Genomic DNA, 17,767 nt, shown 5'->3' with positions numbered 1-17,767 from the left:
TTATCTTATTGTTATTACCTCTTAACCCTCAACAGAAATACATTCATAAATAATATAATATACAAGAAATAATATATGTAAACTTAAAACTTTTTGGGAGCCGTCGTTAGTAAAATTGTAAAAATGAAACCCTTATTGTTAATACATTTCGTTTTTGTTTTGATATGTCTGAATTTTTTTATTATTTTATGTACAAATAATTTATATCATCGTTATGGCTATTTATAATCAATATTAAACTATTTTTTTTAATTTAATAACCTAATTTACCTAATTTAAATGTAGTTTTACTACTTTATAACTTTAATTAATTAATTAATGAATTAATCGTATTTTAGGCATAAATCACGGTGTAAGGTAAAAAATCATATCTGGTGAATGATTCTGTGTTTTTGCTATGCAAATACGAAGTTATTGGCAAATTAGACTTATCTCTTTTTCACTTGCGATAATTGCATTTACTATCCTTCTTTGACGTGTAATCGTAATGTAGTGTGCTATTGCAATGTTAAATTATTGGAAGTGTACGTTTGTGTATCATTTACAAACACCGAATGTTGTCTAGGTAACCTAGGTATCTATACTTTTAAATATCATTGCCGGCAGTAAATCAATATATAATTTATTTTGTCCTATTAGTTTACGCGATATAGAGTTAAAAATATTAATTGTACATATTATTTAAATACCAATTAGATTGTAGATAGCATGTGAGATAAGATTCGCTTGTTAGCAGGTGTTACCGTAATAAATAATTCTTACTTGTTAGTAGGTTATGTTTATTTTAAGTTACCGATCTAAAAACGCTAAAATACTTATTTAAATTGTTTTTTTAGATTTAATTGATAAAGATAGAGTTATTTCGAATAGTTATGTTTCTCCATTTACTATGAGTTGCAATGTAGTGATTGATTTATCACACGAATCTGCTGATGAGGACTGTGTAAGTTTTATTTTTATATATGTACTTAACATCATTTTTAATCCTTCATGCTCATCTTAAGATTTAATTACTTAAGCCAATTATATTTTTTGCTTATTACAAATAATACACTATGTGTATAATCTACCTAGCCAGGTCAAGTTCTGTCACATTAAAACACTTGAATATTCAGTGTTTAATGCGCTTAGGATTTAAAAGATCCTACATTTCGTGTAAAGGTATGTGGGGAAAAAGCACTTAGAAATTATTTTTTGGATGAAATAGTTTAAACTGTGAAGTTGAGCTACTATAAATAAAATGATTGGCAAGGTACACCCACAACATTGAGTAAGCAATCAACCACATTCAACATGTCTAGTGAGATAATTTTCTACTGTTATTTGTGGTTTAGCTGGGAGTCTTAAATTGGGGCTTAACTTAGATATATATTTTTGTGAGAAAGGTGAAAAAAATATAATGTTGTTGCATATCAAAATACAGTCCTTACACATCTTGTAGAACCCCTTTCTAATACCGTTTTCAATCATAGACACTAGGTATTTTGGCAATATTGTGCTCCAGCTCACAGCAAAAAGCACACAAAACTGGCTGCTGGTCTGAAACATGTCTTAATTCTTTCACAATAATAGTGTGGCAGAAGTTATGAACTGCCTAGGTATATACATAACTACTATCTATTATTAACAATAAATAGCAATATTAATGTGTTTATAACATTATGAATGTGTAAAACTATTATAGTCACATCAACTACAATTACTATGTACATCAATTTTGTTGCTGATACATGAATGCATTGAATTTCAGCAAATTATAGATTATAGAGAAGCTACCTTATCTTATGATGACCTATACAGGGAAAGTCCACCTATACTAGCCCAATTTTTCGAACAATGTTTATCATTAGACAACTCTCAGGGTATGATGAAAGTTCTGTATAAATCATTACTAAAACCATATCAAAGGGCCACAGATGAGTACAAGACATCAAATAAATTTCAAAATGCTATTAATCATGCAGAAACTTTAATAAAAACAGAGCCTTTACGAAAATACTCACATATCAAATACTTGTGTGAGGAATTGTGGGGCGCTAAGGCTAAGAAGAGAGCTAATTTAGTTACTTTGGATAAAGCAGGAAGTAAGCTCTTATTTTATTTATTAATCTGTTATTGGTAGAGAGCCCCATTGTTGCTTTGACACTGAATGGATCGCTTGTTGTATGACTTGATTAAAAAGCTTCTCAAGACATCCATGCCAAAATCATTGACACATTACTTAAAAGAAATGTTTCCTTTGCAACTGGCAAAGTAATTTTGATGAAACAAACTTCATCCTTCTTAGTGACACTATCAAAATATGGTACTTACATTAAAAGAGGTGGGTTTTTCCACAGAGGCCACAATAAGAAGAATACAAAAGAGTACTGATTCCTTAGATTTTATAATTCCAATATTGAAGCTAGTTATAATTCTCATCAAAATTGGTCCGGACAATCCTTCAACAGTTGTCCTAATAAATTTGGATTTGTGTAGCCATCCCTTCTTCAATAATTCATTGTGTTTTATATAATATTGTGTTTCCTCAGTGTATATATATATTAAATATCTATAGTTCAATAATACTAAAATTGGTGGGAGTAATATTTTCATTGATAAAGTGAAGGAAAAAAATTGTATAATTTATCCTTTACTTTTGAACTTTTTATAAAGATCATAAGACAATTATTATTTTCAATGATAATTTAAATGAAATAAAAATAAAATGTATGTCTCTAAATGCTTTCATTTTGCAGAAAGAAAAGGAGAATTTTTTGGAGAGAGAGGAAAGAGAAAAATACCATGTGTTATAAATAGTAATGATAGTAATATAATAAATTTAGATGAAATAGAGGATACAATTGTTATTAGAGATGATAAAGAAAATGAAGACCAAAACCAAGATCAAGTAGCAACAAACTTGTTGGAAGTCAATTATAGTGTGGCCATTCCGGAAGAGATTATAAATGAGAGTGAAATTTTAGCATACCAGAAGCTGTTAAGGGAAACACAGATCAAGGAGAGGATTAAGTTATATGAGACTGAAATTTCAAAGTTAAAATTAAAAATAGATAAATTAGAAGAGCAAGAAGTCAAACTTCATGATACCTCTTCAGCATATATTAGAAGTGAAAAGTAAGATTCATTTTCATTTTAAATTTAAATTTTTACCCGTTCACAGTTATATGTATTACAGTATTAGAAGGTGATGATAAGTCAAAGTAGATTAATAATTTAAAAAAATCATAACTGCAGAGTATAAATAAATAAAAAAAATAATGTTATAAAAAGTCTAAAGTTCTACAAAATCCTAAATGTTATTTCAGTTTGATTATTTTATAAATAATAATTTTCTCAATATATGTAGGTAAGTACCAATTATCAATATACTATATCTTCATCATATATAATATACAGCTTGTTGTGTAGAAACATCAGCTTATTGTGTATTTTCTACTACATAGATCCTGTGATGTGTTTGATGAGATGTTGACCTAATTCCTGCCCCCAAATTCCAAATTTTGATGTAATATATAGCACATATATTAAATTTTCTGACATTTGTGTTTTACTTTTTGAGAAAATCAAATCGTCTGATCAGAGTTAGTTGGTGACCCAGTTTATTTGCTCTCCAGTGTAAAATGAGCTTCAGCAAATTGTGGCCTGGTTTAGCTAGTTAAAAGCATGCTAAACAGATTGGCAGTTTTTGAGATTAGTGTGCTTAGCTTTACTCAAAATCTGAATGCTGGTAGTCATAGAGAAACTGGAATAGTCTCTGATGTAGGTTGCATGTTTAGTCATAGAAGATTAAAATTAGTGTTATTGGTCTATCTAATTGAATCACTACCAAAACAGAAATAGGTATAGTTAGTATAATTTTAAGTTGATAGTCTTGTAATATAAATATTATAACTTTTTCATTATTTTCAGACTGAAAGCTAGAGTTGTTCAATATTATAAAAAACTGTGTGAATTAACTGGTGCTGAAGTAGTAAAACGCAGAGAAGTTACACTTAAAATTAGAGATGGAAAATGTGCATCAACTGTGAAAGTACTTGAGGATTTTCTAAATAGCAACATTGGTGATGATGGCTATCCACCATTTCCTAATTTCAATGATGTATTAAAATGTGTTGTATTGGCCAATGATAAGTATAATCTGGGTTGGGATCATTTAAAAATAGGAAATGAGGGTAAGTTTTCAAAACCTGATTAAAAACCTACCATGGGAGAGGGCTAAAGGCACATCTGAGAAGGCTTTATTTACATTATTATTATATTAAAGACAAAATAGTAGCAGTGTGAAAGCAACTTTAAGTTTAAAACTGGTGAGATCAGCATAATAGAACCATAGTGGGGTTGGAGTCTAGAATCGTCGTTACAATTCGTTTACTGTACCTTTGCTAATAATGTACCAGAAAATGCCAGGCCATCCTTTGAATTGCCAATTATGTCTTGTATTTGTTTTTGCTTTATAATCTAGTTTGGCCAACTGTTCTGTTTACATTCTTTTTTTTTGACATTATGTAATCTAAATAAAAATGACTACTCCTGGCATGTGTGATGTGTCTGTTTACAATCGATCTATGTAGGGTGTAATTGTTAAGTGTGAACAGGTGAGTATTCCATAACTGTTACATATATCAAAGAACTTTAAACTGATATCGGAAGTACGTTACCTAATCTGTAAAATGACATCAAAATCAAATGAGAAGTATCCAAAATTTATATTATTAACACATCCATTCATTTACTATTAGTAGATTAGTACCAAGGTTTTAGTGTCCTTATTTAAAAAGATTATTTTAGCATAGTACTGATATTGATGGAAATCGTTTATTAACCTAACAAGATATAAAACCATCTTTTAATTAAATAATATTTATTTCTTAGTACAAAATTTTGTATTTGAGATGACGCCCTTCTCGTGCGATACAGTGAATGACCTACTAATATCATATAAATGTATGGGAGTGTTTAATATCTAAATTTTGGGTACTTCTGGTTTGATTTTTAAAAAGTTATTTAAAGTTTAAAGTTTTTTGATATCTGTAATAGTTACGGAATAACCGCCTGTGCACACCTAACGATTACACCCGGTATATTCACACGTTTCCATGGCAAATCTAGTTAATGTTTGTTCTGGAGACTTCTAAAGAGACTCTATGTCAGCGTGTCGTTTAGAGCAGGCCATGTTTTCTAAAATTGACCTTATCTTGTAGTCTTGATTTCTGAATTCTTGAATTTGGGTTAGGCGAACAGTAGTCTAAATCTTTTTTGTCTATCCCGAAGCAGACATTAAAAATTGTATACTGTCATACAATCGTTGCAAGTCCCTTAATTTATACTGTTACAAGTGACATTTCTTATAGGGGTTAAGTATGGATTACTTAGTGCACACCTATATAAGGAACCTTTTTGAAAAATTTCAAGTTTGTTACTCCAGTGAATTAGGAATCTGTGTTCATTAATCAATCAGTCAGTCATTACAGGTAACATTAGAAAAGATGCAAATAGTAAAAGTGAATGATATTCGATATATTTCTATGAACAATTAAAATTTCAGCTAAAGGACTGTTTATTCAATGTGGGCGTACCTTACAAGCATTGAGACAAAAACGAGAATGGATAGACCTGATATCCAGAGTGAAAGAAGATATTGATGATCCTGCAGATCGGGATGCAGACTTGTCAGCTAAACTAGAGGCAAATAGGAAACTGGGAATCAAGAATGAATCTGAGTTATTGGAAAGGTGAAGCCGATATGTTATTATATTAATAGTAGTTTAAGATTAAATTAAATCTATGATAATACTCATGATATCTACACTCTCCTATTAGTAATATCATTATTGCCTATATTTCCGTTTTATTTTCACACAAATAATAACATACACTGCAGTAAGAGTTATTACTATGTGAAATATGAGAAATGCTTAGATCATCATCAGCCGAAAGACGTCCACTGCTAGACAAAGTCGTCCCCCAAAGTTCTCCATGACGATCGGTCCTGCGATGCCCTCATCAAACACGTAGATAATATTTTACAACCTCCGCGCCTCTAATCACACGGGACAAATGTCTGCACCAAACGGTAAAAATAGCAGGTATTTCTTGTTTTCAAGAGGACAAACAAGCGTACAGATCACACAATGGTAGGTGATCAACGGTAAATCTCCGATCTCCTTTGGTATAGCAACAAGATCACAGAAGTGTTGCCGGCCTTTTAGGAAGGTGTGTGCGGTTTATCTCGATCGTCCTAGAAACACAAGAAGCTTATATCACAGGAGCGCACCAAAAGAACCTTAAACTTTTAGTCTGAGGATTTCCTTATCAGCATGTAACTCTCGACTCAAACTCGACCATATATTATTATAGAAGTAAAGTAACGCCCATATTTAATATTCTTTTAGATATGCTAAAATGGAGAATCAAGTTCATTCATCAAAGATGGTTGAACCAGGGACTTTGTATGATATTGAAATGAAAGAACATAGCAGTAGTTCAGATGAATATTTCGATAATCATAATAACACTGAGAAGAACAAAGCTAATAATGAATTAGATTTAGATAGAGCCAGTGAAGTAATAGCAGAAAGTGAATTGAAAATTAAAAATGAAATTAAATTAGAACAATCTGATATAATAGAAAAATTGGAGGCTCTTGGCGATGATTTTACTACAAGTGTATTTGATATTGAAGATCCATTCCTGGTTGTTGAGATTTCATCAGATACTGATGATGATGATGATGTTAATGTTATAGAGAATAGTTCAAAATCAACTGATGGATCTTAGAACACCTTTGCAAGATATTTTTCAAAAGAATAACATTTACACAGATTAACAAAATATACTCAGATGGAGTAATCTAAAACACAAGGTGAAGTCGTGTAATATTTATGTGCGTAGTGACATTTTTGGGACACATACATCTTTCTGTGTGTGTGTGTAATGTTGCTAGATGTTTGGGAAAAAATCGCAATTATTTTTGGAACTAATGTCTCGCACTATTAGTACACATTATTTAGAATACTGGTCACTAAACAAAAAAATAATAATAATACAAGTTAAATGGGATACCTTTACCTGATTATGTCTCTCTTTAGGTCCATTTATAAAATAAAACAATAATTATTGTCTTTATTTATTTTATATATTTAAAATAGTAAATTATATATAGATATTAAGTTTGAACTTGGCACTGGCTATAACGATTTATATGAAATTTTGTATTAAGATAGGGTGAAGTGAAATTTCTTTACGCGCATGAGGGTGTATTACCCTGGTAGTTACGGTTGAAACGCAATAAAATGACACGAAAATATGGGACGTTTGTATCCAAGAAGAGGGAGGGAGCTATTGAGAGAGAGTGAGAAAGGGCGAACGTAGCATGAAGCACATAGCCATGGATCGAGAATAGGCAATTAGGCAATTCTGTCGCATAATGTCTTGTCACAGATCTTTTTATTTATTATATAGTGCGTAAACCTTGAATTAAATTTATAAATATTTTGTGATAAATTTGTAATTCATTCAATTCATTAATTATAGTAATACTAAGCAGGACGTGTTCAGAGTAAGTTAATATATGTATTTGTTATCTTTTTAATTTACAATTTTTTATGTTAATTCGTTTGAAGGTTAGGAGATTCCAATATTTACAAATAACATGTGTCATTTTAATTTGCCACTCGTCATTTGAGAATTCCACATACTGTTTTTCATAAAATATAAAATATTTAATACATTCCTTTTTTCTATATTGACCAATAAAATTAGATTTAGAGAACAGATTAAACCGGATTTAAATTAGTTTGCCAAAGAAGTTTCACTTCTGACACGTGTACTTTGTATATACGCATTTTTTTTGCTAATAATGTAACTAGCAATATTATTTGTAACACCAAAATTTTATACAAAAATATTTAACTTAATCTCCATAGTATTGCAGTGGTACTTGTATTATAATTTGGAAGATTTAGTTACAGACAGACAGATGGGTACTTTTCTTACTTTTATTGTTGATGGTTTTAATTGGCCCTCAGTCGCTTTTGATGTGCAAAATGCCATAAAAGTGGCAAGAAACTCATTGCCACTCTTTTTGTTACTTTAGCTACGTATATTCCTATAACGTTAACTTTAATTCAAGGCATACTTTTTAATAAAATAAGGGTTAATCGGGAAGTGAATAAAAATAAACTTGCAATATTTATTTATTCATTACAGTGTTGGTGTGTCGAAGTCATAATTATATATAAACAATAAAAAAAAATATATAAATAATAGTACCCTATGGAAATGATATTCCATTTTCATTATATTATTTTTGGAAACAACTGTAAGGCCCGATATCCACCAAAGCGGAGAGAAGCGGAGATGATTTTGATAACCAATTAGATTTCGTTATTTCCACATCTCCTCATGAAATGGATCAAGCGGAGAGAAGAAGAGATGTCTCATTTGTTTATAGAATTGTGTGCCGCGTCGTGCGCTCGCGCGACCTTTCGCCGCGCCTCGCACACCCGAAAGCGTTACTATAAAGTTATAAACACAGCTCACATGTCTCCGCTCTGGTGGAAATAACCTGACAGAAGCGCGTTTTATCTCCTCTCCTCTCCGCTTCTAGTGGATACCGGGCTTCATATGTTATTATGTTATTTATGTTTGATGATACAAGACGGCTTTTTTTATCATCATAAAACTATTAGTATCGTGTAGTGTAAACAATGCGACTCGTAGTGTAGTAATGAAGCGAGTTTATATTCGCTTTTGAATTTGTATTTTCTTTGGTGGCTTCACTCTTGTGTTCAGTGCGCTCCATCTGAGTATAATTTATTAATGTAAGGGGCTGTTTCACAATGTTCAAGTAAATTTACGAATGTACTTGTGTATCTATAATGTACTTTCTACTTATCTACTATCGATTAAAGACATCTTTTGCATTTCATAATGTATAGACTATAGATTGTGTTATCTAGCAGGCAAGGGCCATTGAAATTATAGGATGGATCTAGTAGCAAATATCATAGTTATCTGCCGGGTACGGGGATTGACAAGCGTTTGATAAAATAATGTCAATTTATACAATGGTAGGGGAGCCCATGCCCAAAAGCTAAATAGTCACTTAAAACTGACTATCGTGGACACCTATTGGATTGGAGGATTAGGTGCTAAAAAAAATATATGATATGTACCTACCTACCCTGTCACTACCCGTTAACAACAATTTAAAAAACAGTCACAAAGAAATACTCAAGCGCTTCAGATATTAATAGTGTATTCTGATTACGGAAAAATATTAATCTGCCGGTTTGCATGGTGGGCCATACGAAGGGGTAGAAAATAGGATAAAAAAACTTATAAAGCGCGTCATTGAGATGAGATATTAAGTGAACCCTATTTATTGTAGCTCCTATTCATAATACTGATTTGGATGTGACCAAAAGTGATGAACGATTTTTGAAAATGAAAAAAAAAAAAGTGACCATGAAATACTCAAGTGCGTCAGATTATTATACCTACAGACGCTTCACCTTAATGTCCTTGTCGTGCTGATCCATAATCTGATAATTATGTGGAGGAATTCTGACGGTTTTTAAATTTTTGGTTTGAAACTTGACTTTCCGATTTCCTTATGTAGGGCACAAATTGCTAGATTATTGAAATTCACCCTTTACTGCATATAATTAACGTACCACAATCTGACGCGCTCCAGTTGTTCTCCCGATCGATTTTTTTTACTAATCTGATCGGCTGCTCTAGACGTTCGACCCTATAAACAGGGCTCAGGTATGATGGGAGTACTTCACAAGGTGCAAGTTTGTCTCTCTTATGTTATTCTGACGCACTCGAATAAATCCCAAAATTCCCGCTTGACTTATGGACAATTATAAAAGGCTCATGACAATTATTACCTATTTAGTTGAAATTCTCAAATTTCGTTGCACGAAAGCGGAATACAATTATGTGATGATTTATTTTACCTATTGTGAAAATAGTGGTAGAAGTAGGTATTATTTAGTTATACAAATTGGTCGCGCGGGTAATCTAAAAGATTATTTTGAGTGGACTGTATGGAAAAAAAAGGTAGCGGGGTTCGTCTCCTAGTAATACCAATTAGCTCAATGCAGTAAAATTCCAGGGACTAACCTTGATATCTTCTGCAGGCCTCGCCAGGACGTCCTTCTCTTTATTACACCACAGACACAGCTTATTTTCAAATTAATGTAAATTATGAAGAGCTCAAAATATTAAATAAAAAGTTTATAATATGAGGTAGCGGCGCGGGCGCGTATCGAACGCACGTTTTGAAAAATGCGGGGGTCGACGTATACTCTTCACGGTCGCTTCGCGGATAATGCCGCGATCCAAGTTATCCCTTTCATTCTATGTAATGAAGCTAATTGGCGCAACCATCCCCCCAGCCTTAGGGTGTACCCTAAAGGAAAGGATGTAAAAGGAAAGGAAATGTGAAACGCGAAAAAGAGAGGAAAAAAAAATAATGATACAAAAATTGAACAAAAAAAATAAAAAAAATTGCATCACGCCCGCTTAAAAAAAAAAGAAAACTGTAAAATATGAAATGCCATTATGCTTGTGTTACGTTATTTCGTATTTTCATTTTCACAGTTTTTTTCATATCGTCTATCGGAACTATTAAGTGCGAGGTTGCCAGACTAAGCTGCCAGATAAGTCATATATTAGAGTAATTAAATATAGCTGTGAAGTGATTGTGAAACGCAATCTGTTTTATCTGGAATTTTTACTTTGTACATTGTTAAACAGCCCCTAAGAGCATTTAAAATATTATGTTCGCTTAAACTGCATTTAATTATTTATATCTACTTTGTTTAAGGATTTCAACATGTTATTTATTCTCATTGTTATGTAGGAATATCTCTATCACATTTGAGAATCTCTCATTAATGTGATTTACGTTAGTGTTTTTTAATTATTTCTCGCTTTTCAAGTTACTTTTATAACTTATATTAGAAATGTTACCTACATTAAAGTCTATAACTATTGCTGTTTCTAGTCAAAACATGTATAGGTTTAATTTTTATCTAGCAATTATTATGCATCAACGCATATTGTACTGTACAGTGCAGTAGCCATTGAAATCTCTGGTAGGCATAAGCCTATACCAGGGGTGGGACAGACGCCTTAAAGTGACATTTTCAGAAGACTGTAGTGCCATCTGTTCATTGGCCCGAAAATGAAAGCCTTGTCAGCTGTCTCTCGCTGTGAAACCTTTCAACTTTTCTTTGTTTGTGTCACTGCCTACTGGTCATAAAATGGCGGCTACTTCTAGCGTTTGCGCATGTATGTAGCTCTCGTGTTCCAATTTGCATATTTATACTACTAAATCTATTCTTTATGTTCTATGTTGTGACAAAATTAAATAACTAACTCTACGCGCAATTTCAACATGGTAAAAATTGCAATACCTACAAAAGTAGAGTTAGTTATTTAATTGCGTCACAACATTAAAAATTAATTTTATAATTTCGAGCTTATATATAGTTATTTTCGGGGCCAATCTCCAGATGGCGCTAGTTTTCAAATAGCTCATAATGCGTAGAGAGGGTTCTCTTTTCCCTATATATTATTATACTCTTTGGCTTATACCATGAGCAAGTAAGATTTTCTAGGCCGTTGCTTTTCTAAAACTTGTTTCAGTGATGAGAATTAAATTGAGTTAGCCAACCTAGTATTAAAAAATAATTGTTTGTTTATAAATAAGCATTTTATTTTCATGTCTTTCATTTATACCTCACCTTTTGAATTTTACATTAAAATTAGTCTTTTTGAAATAAATTTTTTTAGGGGTGACTTGAGGGTAACTCCGAATTTTTTTTTGCCGGAAGTTAGCGTTAATTTCGTGGTAAAAATCAGTTGAACCAATTATTACCGTTAAAATATGGATATTTTATTTGGACAAATTTTCACTGAACACTTTGTCATTGCGTGGCGTTGTATTCAATGCGCGGTCGAAACAATTGAACGAAAACTGCCTAATAAACGCGTAATCAGAGTTTTGCTTCAGACAATTTTTGTGCGTGATTGTGAATCTAGTTGTTTATTATACGTCATTGGTGTGTACTTGTTTATTTTGTTTAAAAAATAACGCTTAACCTCTTTACGGAAAAAGATGAAAATGACTGACCCACAACCAGGTTTTAGTCATTACGAACTTTGTGACTAGGTAAACATGTGCAGTGAAAGTCGAACAACTTGCATCCCCTTCTCATTCATATGACCATAATTTCGACGTAATGTAACACTTATTAAAAAGAGGTAAAAATAGGATCATATAGCACCTAGCAGTTCCAGAATTAGAAGTCACAAAATTATATGGAACGCAACTAACGCAACGTGTCCCAAATAAAATAAATTAAAAATGAATACATAGTGGAAAACGTTTGAATAGTAATCACTATTAAGATAAAACCACCGACATATATTATACAACTGACGTTAGTAAAATACATCTATGCTTAAAACATTTTAATAAAGTTCTATAATATAAGAAAGTACAGAGCTTTATTCTTCTTGACATCACAAGTAATAAATAATAATAAAAAAAATATTTGGAACAATTTAACAAAGCTAATACAAACAAGTAAAAACGATGATAGCTGCAAAAGTATAAAATGCGCAGCTAACAACGACCTTCTCCGAATACATACAATAAGGAATGATGTTCCATGCACAAAGATCTAAATAATTAATAGAGAATGGTAATTGATAACAAGACATTAAAAAATATTATGTGTTTAGTTTTGGGTGAGTGTAAGAGATATGTATATTATAGTGATTGTGAAGTTAGTTACATGTGTGCTGTGTGTGGTTTTCTTAGGTGTGTTAGGGAATAATGAATATTTTACACATCCACAAGTTTCTCTGTATCTTCATAATCTAGTGTTTTTAACCAGGAGTCAAGTTTCGCTTTAAATTTCCTCTTGGTCAGTGAGTAGATGTTTAAGCTTTTGTTATAAATTTTAGAGCCATGTGTTTGTAATGGCGACCTGCAGGTATGGTTCTACGTTAATCAATGTTACATAACCTATTTGAGCGGCAAAGGTAATTTCGGAGTGTTTGCAAAGAGCAGTATGAAATATAAATAGCTGTCTGACTGAGCGGACCTGTTAAAGGGTATACAGATCGGTTGACGGATTGGTTTCCTTGCCAGCACTTTCAAGACTGCTCTCTGCGCACGCTCGACCCTTAGCATGGCCGTTTTACCGGCACCACCCCATACCGTAAGGCAATACCCCAGAACAGACCGGGCAAGCGTAAAGTACACAGCTATTAAACAGCTGAAATCGGCTGCGGCTCTGAGATTTTTAAATATGTATATGAGTTTCCTTACACGAGCTACAGTTAAAGGCAATATGTTGCTTCCAATTGCTATCAAGAGTAACTCCAAGATATTTAATAGTGTAGCTGTACCTACAACCAATAATATCAATTAATACAAATGTCTAATATCTAACTTCGTAGCATTATAGATCGTAGAAATATTAATCGTGCATAATAACTGTAATAAGCGTATGCCGAAAGATTCGTTCTGAACAGAACATTTTATTTTATATAACGTAATATTAGCTCTGATAAGAACCATTTCATAATGCTGTACATCAACTCATAGAATCATACAGATCACCAGTAGTCACCTCATCGACATCGTCACGTTCTCCCGACTACCGCAGATATACTCACGTGATCAGTCATATGCTCCGCGTTACACAACCGCACAGCAAGGCCGAGCGTACTCGACTGACGCGTCGATCACTATTCATGCAATTTTAATCAATGAGCGACAGAGTAGGTGCTAAATGCTCATTGACATCGAATGATCGAGGTTCGACGCGATCTTACACAAGCCCGCGCTCGCTGCGATAGCATTAGTTTTAGAGCGAGATGGAACACATAATATTATTCTCAATTCTTATTGAATGAAACGTTTTACTATTGGTCAAAATGTAAGCTTTAGTATTGGTGTGCATTTTCTGAACTTGTAATAGTTATTTATGCAATTGTTGTGTAATGAGGGGTATTAAAACACGAATATGGGCTTATCACACGAGGCGAAGCCGAGTGTGATAATAGTATCACATGAGTGTTTTAATACCTAATTATCAACAGTGGCATACAAGACTTTATCTACACCCACAATATGAATGCTCTAAAAGATTCTGATATAGTTAGCTTACTGCTAACATTAAAACAGCGAGTCCTAGTAGTAACCTATTATCATCCATTACTGATTATATACAAATAAACTGAAAGAACTATTTATTTTAGTAGTTATTTACATTTTGTATAGTGCAATTATTAAAATTCACTTGAATATTATGTCTTTTGCAGCGTTTAAAATATCCGGCGGTGTGTTATCAAAATTATCGCTCATTTTTTCAAGAAAAATGGCGGGGTTTCGAATAACCTACTTTTCTTTTTACGGCGCGCCCCGTTCTGGTAGTGTGGATCGCGTGTAAACAAAAATGTTCTTTTTTTAAATTCATACAGATATCACGCATCGAGCAATAAGTATGTGGCTGGTTGTTGAAATTCTTGGTGCATGAAGGGATCGAAAAAAAAACGAAGGAGTGTTGTCATGAAATTCAGTACAACATTACAACACTCGTTTGGATGATGTAATGGTTATTACGACACTGGGTGTTTTAATGTTGGTAATAAGCTAACTGTTTCAGAATCTTTAATAGAGGATTTAAAGCAGGGGTGTAGAAAAATATTTTTTAAGTAACAATTGTAATTGGTTAACTAGTTTTAAGGATTTTGTATATATATCATGTAACTTTCTAATAAATCATCTTCCACATATTCCTCACAGTCAAGCAGTTGTTTTATTTAATCGCCAAACGCTCAGTCTCTAAAATAGTATCAGTATTTTCTATTTGTTGACAACCACAGTTTCCGTGTCGGTTTGGACAGGTGTTGCGCACGAATTTCAATCGGTGTAGAAGGCTAGATTAGATTTTGTAGTAGAAAATGAGTACTCTTAACGTAATGAGATTTTTGGTCAGCCACCTTGGTCAAGGCATATTCAGAGTTGAGGCAAGTATCAGTCCAGTCTCTACCATGAACAATTAGAGCCGTGTCATCGGCATAAGCTATAATTTTGCAGTTGGGTAAGGATACCTGACACAGCTCATTCATGTAATTTACACATTACAATAAACTTTTCGTAAACATACTACAACTTTTGATATATTGGCTATAGGAATAGTGTTTTCGTGAAGGAATTGCATCCCAAGTTAAGAAGATAGTCTTTCCAGTTTTCTTTAAGCAAAATACTGTTTTTTTTTAAAATAAGTTGTTAGACAATGTTGTGTGTTTTGGAAACTTGTGTTGTGTGTGATGTGCAAAGGCTCCTGCTCCTTCACCGATCAAACTGAATACAAATTCATTAGTAGTTTTGAGGCTGATGTTGAATTTTGATAGTGTTGTAAGGTGCATATCCTAGATGAAAATATGGTAGGTACCAGCTTACGACCACGACCACTCTGTTTAGTTTAGCGACTGTGAAGATAGCAGAAGGCTTGGCCTCTACTATATTAAATTGATATAATTTACGAACTTCACAATGTAATTGCATAGTTCTATTCGTTACTTAATTGCCTTAACTAACATATTTTAGTGTTATTAAAATTTGATCCTGCTAGGAAGGAAAAAAAATGATTTATTATTCAATCGATATCCATCACGTCTGTAAAGTTTCTCCACTACGTAAAACCCTTAAGGGGTTATTTTTTGCTGTAGGTAGGTATAGAATTAGATAACTCATATTAATCTATTGCAGTTGAGTGAAAAAATGAGTAAAAACAAACGGAGCAGTAATTTCGTCATATGAAGCATCTTTGGGATCCCTCGTCGGACCATCGTTTGCCTAACTCAAAAACATTCATAAACCATTTGGCCGACCCACAAAGTTATCCAGTGAGGAAGAACCGACATCGCAGACGTAGTGAAATCTTTCATTTCAATTTATTGTTGATTATGTTAATACGTAATCATGAGACATATTAACAAAAACGATTAAATTTGTCTGTTAGACAGTTAGTTCGATTAGATTAAATCTGTTAATTTTTGAAATAAAAGGAATTAATAGTAATCCGTTGACCTGTCATCAGTCAGCCAACAGTCAAGATATTTTTTGTAGGGAAAGTTTGTAGTGCCTGCTACAACTTTGCTGATTAGCTGTAATAAAAAATAATACACTATGCTGCATTAATTTAACTGGGGAGAACAAGCACGATGTCTCAATCACATCGATAAAAAATACTGGAACGATAAGTATATGTATCGAGTTATCCTTCTAGACAAAGTTGCGTCTTTTACATACAACTTATTTTTCATTTCTCATACTCGGAAAGTAATGTTGTTTTGATCTGATTATTGGGTGGAAAATGCTGCTTCCCTCCATAGAGAGGGAAAAAATCATACAAATTATTTCCAACCTAAGGGCCGGAATGAACTATAAAAATAGAACTGCTTTCAGATATGAAGTTTTATGTAAAAATAAATAAATTAAAGAGATGTCGTGTCTTTCTAAACAGCCAGTGTGAACTTAGCGCAAACTTCTTTGAACGCAATAAGCCGCAACAATTTCACGGTGAGTTCCATATTTAAAAATTAAAAAGTCGACATAAATTGGCGCCGATTGACATAAATCTGTAATGTATCTGTGACACAATTAAAAAAAATAGGTAATAATCTTTTATGCTAAGATTTGAATATTAATAATGAGTTCAAGCGATTCTGAAATATTAAAGTAATATCAAAAAATGAGACCTAGTGATGTAAAAACGGACCGTTTTTTTCTCAACTATCAGAAGGGAAAATGCTATAAACAAGTGATCGGTAAAAATAAAATCTCAGGTATGCCGAAGCAGATAGCAACATATTTGAATTTACCAAACTGTGAGCAGTATACCGGACATTGTTATAGACGAACGTCAGCAACACTTTTAGCCGATGCTGGGGCAAACATGACGTTAAAAAGACATGCGAGGCTGGAAATCCAGCAGTCGCCGAAGGCTACATTGAAGATTCAGTCCAAAATAAAACTAAAATTTCAACCAAATTAACTGAAACAATAAAAATACGCCCTAATTCGCCTCGGCCGACAACTTCCAGGGAGTATTCGCCATGGAATGAATCGTCTGATGAAATACCAGTCTCCCACTTTTACAGATATCCAGAACAGCCAAATTTGTCATAATATATCAAAGAGCATAAACAGTTCAAACAAAAATGTAACTTTTAATTTCACGAATTGTCCTAATTTGACAATTAATTTTAAATAGGTGTTACTAATATTATATATTATGAATAAATAGTTTAGATAAACAACTAGTTTTATTTTCTTCGAATCGAAATGAAAAGTACAGTGTTTAACACGGGTAAAAAAATCATTTCCTAGTCGGACTATAGCCGCCATATCTAAATAGTAAATACCTCGGGAAATGATTCTTTCGACCCTCTTTAACAATCTACTATATTATTTCTTAGCTTACGTCGTTCTTAGAATGAACAAAATTTGATTTCTACCTGGAAAGCCATAAGGTCTGTCTTCCATTAAACTCATTTAGAGCAATAGTAATGAATAGGGTTGCGAGATAGGAACAAAAAACATCAAAATCCAGGCGCAAAGTTGCGGCATTTCAGTACTTATATTACAAAATATTAATAATTATAAGATTTTAATTATAGGATTAAAATAAAAAAAAAAGGTTTGGAATTTACAAGTCATGGTAAA

At 32.7% G+C, this 17,767-nt stretch overlaps 1 protein-coding gene across 3 annotated transcripts; it reads left to right on the top strand.

The window, feature by feature from the left end:
• The first annotated feature begins 429 nt into the window (after positions 1-429).
• Positions 430-11,737, top strand: LOC126967710 (uncharacterized). Of its 3 annotated transcripts, none has more exons than XM_050812318.1 (7): positions 430-574; positions 837-943; positions 1,751-2,084; positions 2,739-3,117; positions 3,913-4,175; positions 5,549-5,735; positions 6,396-11,737. In XM_050812318.1, exons 2-7 carry the CDS (start codon positions 890-892, stop codon positions 6,778-6,780), a joined length of 1,602 nt encoding a protein of 533 aa, XP_050668275.1. In that variant the 5' UTR covers positions 430-574; positions 837-889; the 3' UTR covers positions 6,781-11,737. The 3 variants fall into 3 exon arrangements, with proteins under 3 accessions (XP_050668275.1, XP_050668276.1, XP_050668277.1); XM_050812319.1 differs by lacking the exon at positions 430-574 and adding an exon at positions 590-764; XM_050812320.1 differs by lacking the exon at positions 430-574 and adding an exon at positions 591-736.
• Positions 11,738-17,767: the final 6,030 nt, after the last annotated feature.

Source organism: Leptidea sinapis, chromosome 13 (genome assembly GCF_905404315.1).
Source record: "Leptidea sinapis chromosome 13, ilLepSina1.1, whole genome shotgun sequence".
NCBI classification, from domain to species: Eukaryota; Metazoa; Arthropoda; class Insecta; order Lepidoptera; family Pieridae; genus Leptidea; species Leptidea sinapis.
Note: the sequence above shows the minus strand (reverse complement) of the source record. Positions and strands in the feature narration are given on the sequence as shown.